The sequence below is a fragment of the Hyposmocoma kahamanoa genome, unplaced genomic scaffold, assembly GCF_003589595.1.
Source record: "Hyposmocoma kahamanoa isolate Upper Pololo Valley unplaced genomic scaffold, ASM358959v1 76, whole genome shotgun sequence".
Lineage (NCBI taxonomy): Eukaryota > Metazoa > Arthropoda > Insecta > Lepidoptera > Cosmopterigidae > Hyposmocoma > Hyposmocoma kahamanoa.
This window is the reverse complement of record NW_020653900.1, coordinates 4172795-4178794: the sequence shown is the minus strand read 5'-3', so window position 1 is coordinate 4178794 and position 6000 is coordinate 4172795. Positions and strand designations below refer to the sequence as shown.

The 6000-nt window shown below is 34.9% G+C and overlaps 1 protein-coding gene across 1 annotated transcript in view; it reads left to right on the top strand.

Annotated features, from left to right (window-relative positions):
- The first annotated feature begins 1501 nt into the window (after positions 1 to 1501).
- Positions 1502 to 6000, top strand: part of LOC113232596 — a 120293-nt gene continuing 115794 nt past the window's right edge. Inside the window, exon 1 of the mRNA XM_026467365.1 lies at positions 1502 to 1976. Coding sequence (XP_026323150.1) covers positions 1502 to 1976 — 475 coding nt within the window. The remainder of the gene's footprint in view (positions 1977 to 6000) is intronic.

The window sequence follows — 6000 nt, the reverse complement described above, 5'->3', positions numbered from 1 at the left end:
TCATTGTAAATAGATTGATTAATGGAAATTTGAAATTTACAATATTTATTTGAAATATCGAGACAACATGCGAGAGCTAAACGGCTCACTACCATGAATTTTTGTCCTAGTACGCAGAAGCTACATATGTGTGAATTAAGTTTTTGTTTCACTATGATTTCGCAGTTGGTAAATGACAAATTTTGAAAATCAACAGGAATTTTATTATAAAAGCATGCGCCTTTGTGAAGAAGACTGTCAAGAACAGCCAGTTCTTTACATTTCTCGTATTAATGTTATGATTATCACTATTTTTAACCGACTTAAAAAAAGGAGGAGGTTTCGTCTGCATTTTTTTGTGTGTATGTTACTCGATTACTCCGTCCTTCCGGCATTTGTGAACCGATTTTGATGATTCTTTTGTATTGGAAAGACGGTACCTCGATTTTGGTTCCATTTAAATATGAATTGAAGAAAATATTCCACCTTTAATGGTAGTAAATTAGGGGATAAATCGGGTATATTCGGGTATAATCGGGATTTCAACCACTGTCCGTTAACCGTTTTCAATAAAATTTGGCAAATCATAAATTGCTTTATTATACATTAACTTGAAAGAGCTAACAGGTGACAACACTACCACGAATTTTGCTTATAGCTTATATATTTTAAGCTGTATAATAACTTTCAGTATAAAGCTTTTGTTTCACTATAGTTAAAAAAACCTTTAGGAGTTCCTTAGTTCTAGAATTTATTTTTGCTTTAAAGTAACTTGCTTTAAAGTTGAAGAAGATATCGAGATAAAACCTACAAGTCCAAGATGGTTCTTATAATTATTTGGATATATGAATTTCGTAAATAGCATTATTAAGCGTGGTGGACTATGAACCCAATCCTCTCTTTAGAGGAATCTTGGGGTCATCAGCGCGAAGTATAGAGTTAACGATAATAATTATCAGTCAGTTCGAACTGTCATAAGTCAGTTAAAACTCTAAATAAATGCTTATAAAGACTACTTACAAGAATGATAAATTACGGCGATTTAGAGCTACGAGTATACAAACTGTATGAGAGAAATAATCTAACAAGGGCACTAGACTACGCCCTATGTCTTAAGATTTTTCCCAGAATCGAACTTTTGCAATTTTCACCTGAAATTACGCTCGTTCGGCTTATAGGAATTGAAACTAAATTGCCATTATCTCTGCGTGCTTCATCCGATAGCGATGACACAACGGGAACTTCGAGTTTATTTATAAAATCAGTGTCCAGTCGAACTACTACCTCGCGGACGCGTCTTTCTCGTATACCAATATATATTCGTAGGTATATATTTAACGTGGAAAACATTGTCATTCTTCAACGAGGTTAGACGCCGCATACACAAGAGACGCGCTCAAACATTTTTTTACGCAAGATTTTTAATCATAATTAAGAAGTTTAGCAACAAGAGTTTGTTTTTCGATAATTTCGAAAAAGACACCACCATTCTTTTGCACCGGCATTATTTAAAAAGAAGGAAATGGAGGATCCAGAAAGCCCGCCTAATAGACCACCGCCGCCACCTCCTCCAAAAAGGCTCAGCAGACCAAAAATCACTGTGCAGATACCAGATTCAAATATTGCTACGACCCCAAAAACTCCAAAAGTACCTCAGACTGCAATGTACTGGAGTCCAGGTCCTATGAGATTTCACGGAAAAGCTCCAGGAACTGCGGGGTCTCGCTTGTCTGATCCCCATGGAAACCCGTACTTCAACCCTTTCATGCACATGTATCAGAACAAGGCTTCAGATTTTATGTTTAAACAATTTGAAGGAGTTAAAGACTTTACTATGACGACAGCAAAAAGTGGATTGAGTATTGGAGAAAAATCGGCGTTTTGGCTGTATAATAAATTAAGATCGTGGTCGAAGAAATGGTTCACGCATTTGTTCTTGACTTTGTGCTTAGTGATGTACAGTGTTATGGGTGCTGCGATTTTTATGGCTTTGGAAGGTAAGTAAACAGATGTAATCTATGATTAGAGAATCAATCAACTTTTGTAATTACCGTGATGTGAATTGGTTTTACATTTTCTTTAGAATTCACATTGATATTATGATGGCTGTTTATATCTCGTAGAACAATACATAATCATGAAAGATTCTGATTTGCTTAAACGAATTACTTTTTAAACAGTGTTTTAAGAGTGATACAGGGAGCCGTTCTACTCCCTACGTGATATAAAATAAAAATAATTTAGGAAACTAATCGAAAATACTTGAAGAAAAAGCCTACAAAATCTAAGACCAAATCTACAAGCTTAATGTTAAATACACAACAAAATGCAAAATAAAAACAATTAAAAACAATTTCTACAGGCGTTACAGGTATACAGTGTATGTGTTAATATTTTTGAGTGGTATCATATTTTGCTATGAAAAATATTCTTTTTAATTCAATTTTGCATCATGTAAGCAATAATACAAGTAATTAATTTACAAGTTTCAGTCCTTATGACATATAGCAGATTTTTTTTAAATTATCGCCTACGTATACCGCACAAAGAAAAACAGGGCTCTAACATCACAACACTTACGTGATAAAGCTTCTCTACAAAAGTGATACATCTTAGTCACTTCAGTTCAATGAGAAGAGGGAGTATCCATCATATTGTCCAGAACACGCGGTATTTTACGTGACACAAAGGAAAGTCTTACCTAAAGGTGACTTTAATATTGAAGCTAAGGCATTCGTGAGGTGCTGTTTATAACAGAATTCCTTTAGGGTTGAGTCCCATGTATCGATGAGTTTCATCACCTCGTCGGTATGTTACATGCCTAAGTTTGTCAAATAAGAACTATAAAAAGACAGAATTATTATTAAAAGAAATAGTTACTAACAAAGGTAGTGCAAATGTAGCAATTGGTAGCTGAAAAGGTATCTATCTACCTGCTTGTATGAAGAACAATTTTCATAGACCTTTCACTTACAATTAAAAATGAAGATCTCCAACAAGCACATAGTAAAATTTGTAGGAACTTCTGGTTCGTTCCGTAGCTTAGTTGGGAGAGCGTCAGCTACGGTATGATGAATGATCGAATGAATTATTTTGTGTGAGATCTTTGTATTAATAATTATAACAAACTATTAGAGTAATTTCACAAAATAATTGATTGAATATCGTGGTAGTAAAAGATAGTGATATAAGACATGTTTAGTATGAACGCAATGCCTATAAGCGCTGAGAAATGCGGTCCAACCCCGAATGAAGTAGAGGTTAAAACGAATTACACTCCAGGACACATAAATTTATTGTGGCTCACTAACTTGTAATTTTTATTCTTAAGGGGCTAGAATACAAAAATATGGCTATATAGAACAAGAACTTATCAAAATGTCATTTGGTATTCCGGTTTTAAAATTGCAAAATAGTATTTGATTAATGAAACATTGTTTAAACTTCAATATTAAATTACTGAAAATGCAATGTGGCTTAAATACCGTCCGGAATTAAGTAACGTTTATGCTCGCGGTAAGTTAGTTATCTTTATTGAATGGACATAATAAGACCTCTAACACTTTATTCAAACAAATTTGAAAATTTAGTTGTAAATTTATCGTATTTTTTATAATGTAAGGGTCAGATCGATCCACATTGCATCCACATCAAGCCTGTCTTTTATCTACAGTTTTATCAACACACTTCAGCATTAAAACACACGTTTAGCACAGACGAACCCAAAACTAAAATTTTTAGACATAGTTTTATTTCATGAGCATTTAGTTTTTGTGCAATAAATTTGTGCGTTTTAGAATGTATTAAGTTCAAAACAACGACCCCCAACCCCAACCCCAACTCCGGCGTTTTTCTCGTTACTGCTAGGGATGCACGATTCTTTGCTTTGAGTCGATTTTTTGGAATGTGCTGGATATGCCTCTGAATCAATCCACAGATCGGATCGTATGCTCTTGAATTGAGCTCATTAAAATCGTTTTAAAATTAATTTCGATAAAAAAAAAGAACTTTGACAGCCTTTTCGGCTTCACTTGGTTACGGTCATGTATAGTGATACTATCCAGTGAGAAAAAATGTTCAGATGGCGTAGAAGTAGCGACATTTATTTTATTTCTGCCGCCAAGCAGTAATGTCATCATTACTGTATTCCGGTTTTGAAGGGTAAGGGTGATGGTGAAATTACAGGCACATGGGACTTGTCAACTTATGTATCAGAGTGACGGGCGCAGTGGCAGTGCCCCTCAGATCTTTGTGATTTAAAGCTCTGTGTGGCACTGCAACTGTTATAGACAGGCGTGTAGCTTACCATCAGGTGCACGACTTGCTCGTCCCATCATTTAATATTATATATAAAAAAGAAACGTAGATATTGCCAAACTGCTTTTCTTGCAGGCCAGTATAAAATAGAGGTTCATCAGAAAGTGAATGTTTTGTTTAAATTATGGATAAGATCTGGATCTGGATCTCGACTCGATTCGCCTTAATATTAAATCGATTTACTTAAAAGTCGCATTAAAATGAATCATTAAAATCGAATCGTAACGTCAATCCCTAGTGCCTGCACACAGCCGGTTAGAGGATCTACTTTATTTTTTATTTTCGTAAAAAGTACTTAAAATCTGTTGGATTATTAAAGTTATGGAACAAAAGTTGTTGTTTATGATGTTAGTAATATAATACTGCGAGGTTAATAGCATTTTACAAATAACCCTGCATAAGGATTTATGATGAAAATAAAAACGTGTAAATGTTACAGAATTGAAAATTAAATGCTCTGAGTACACTTGGTTTTATTCAAACAAACAAAATAATGGCAATAATTATAAACTTGTAAAACAAGTAATAAAGCGCAACAATATTTCAAAACGAAACTCGCATTTTCCCGACTGCACAGTAGACTGACTTCGTAAACACGTCGTTTAACGATCTTCGTAAATAGGCCGTTTCATTTTTAAACAATGCAAAAAATAAACTCATTTGTATTTTACATTTCCATTATTATACTGCTGGTTAAAAATATGCCGTGGTAGCATAATGATTTGACCTACCGCCTTTCAAGCAGAGGCCGTGGATACAAATCAGGGCGCTCGCTTCTGAGTCTTAAAAATTTATGTGGAAAATTAAATTTGAAATTTACCACAAGCTTTTCGGTGAAGTAAAACACCGTGAAGGTTCGCAACCGCCATTGTACCAGCAGCAGCGTGGCGGTCTATGACCTAAAACCCTCGCTTGAGAGGAGATCCGTGCCCATCAGTGGGACCTACAAATGAGTTGAAGATGATGATACTGCTGGTGCTACACTTATATTTACTAAAGGCAATCTACCTGCTTTAATGAAAAAACAAACCGAAATTTATGACTTTATTCTACATAAAGATTCTAATTTTTAGTACGCGGTTATTGTGATTTATAAATTCACCGAGTGTACATAAAGGTCAGCGTACTCCCGACAGCACTTTTCAGTGCCCATTGTAATCTTGATCTTTATATTTTTGCTTTTAATTTTAATTGAACAAGAGAACAGAGAGACGGTCGATTTAGGGGAAAGTTGTAACCGTATCGCCTATAGACAATACCGATCGAGAATAGTAATATAATTAAAGAAAGAAAATCGGAAATCGAAAATATCTTTCAAATTTGTTTGGTGGTAGTAAAATTTTTTAGAACAGGCTAAGGCATGTGATTGGCCATACTGCCAGATATTATTGTACAGATAGATTGTAAGTTTTCTTCAGCAGTTTGTTTGACATTTTTTCGCGGGAAATCGTTATACCTTCACGGTGGCCATTTTGAAAGTTTACAGTTAGTTTGAGCGGTTATACACGTCGACTTTAGTAGCGATGCAAACGCGATGCAAGCGCGCGACTGCATCGATACAAACGCGCGATTACATCGATGCAATCGCCTATAAGTCGTAAGTGTGGCAATGCAATTTAAAAGGTTTCTTGTATGATTGACAAAGAAAACTACGAAACCCTAATAAATACAATGAATTCTTAGGTAATTAATAACGCTCTTAAT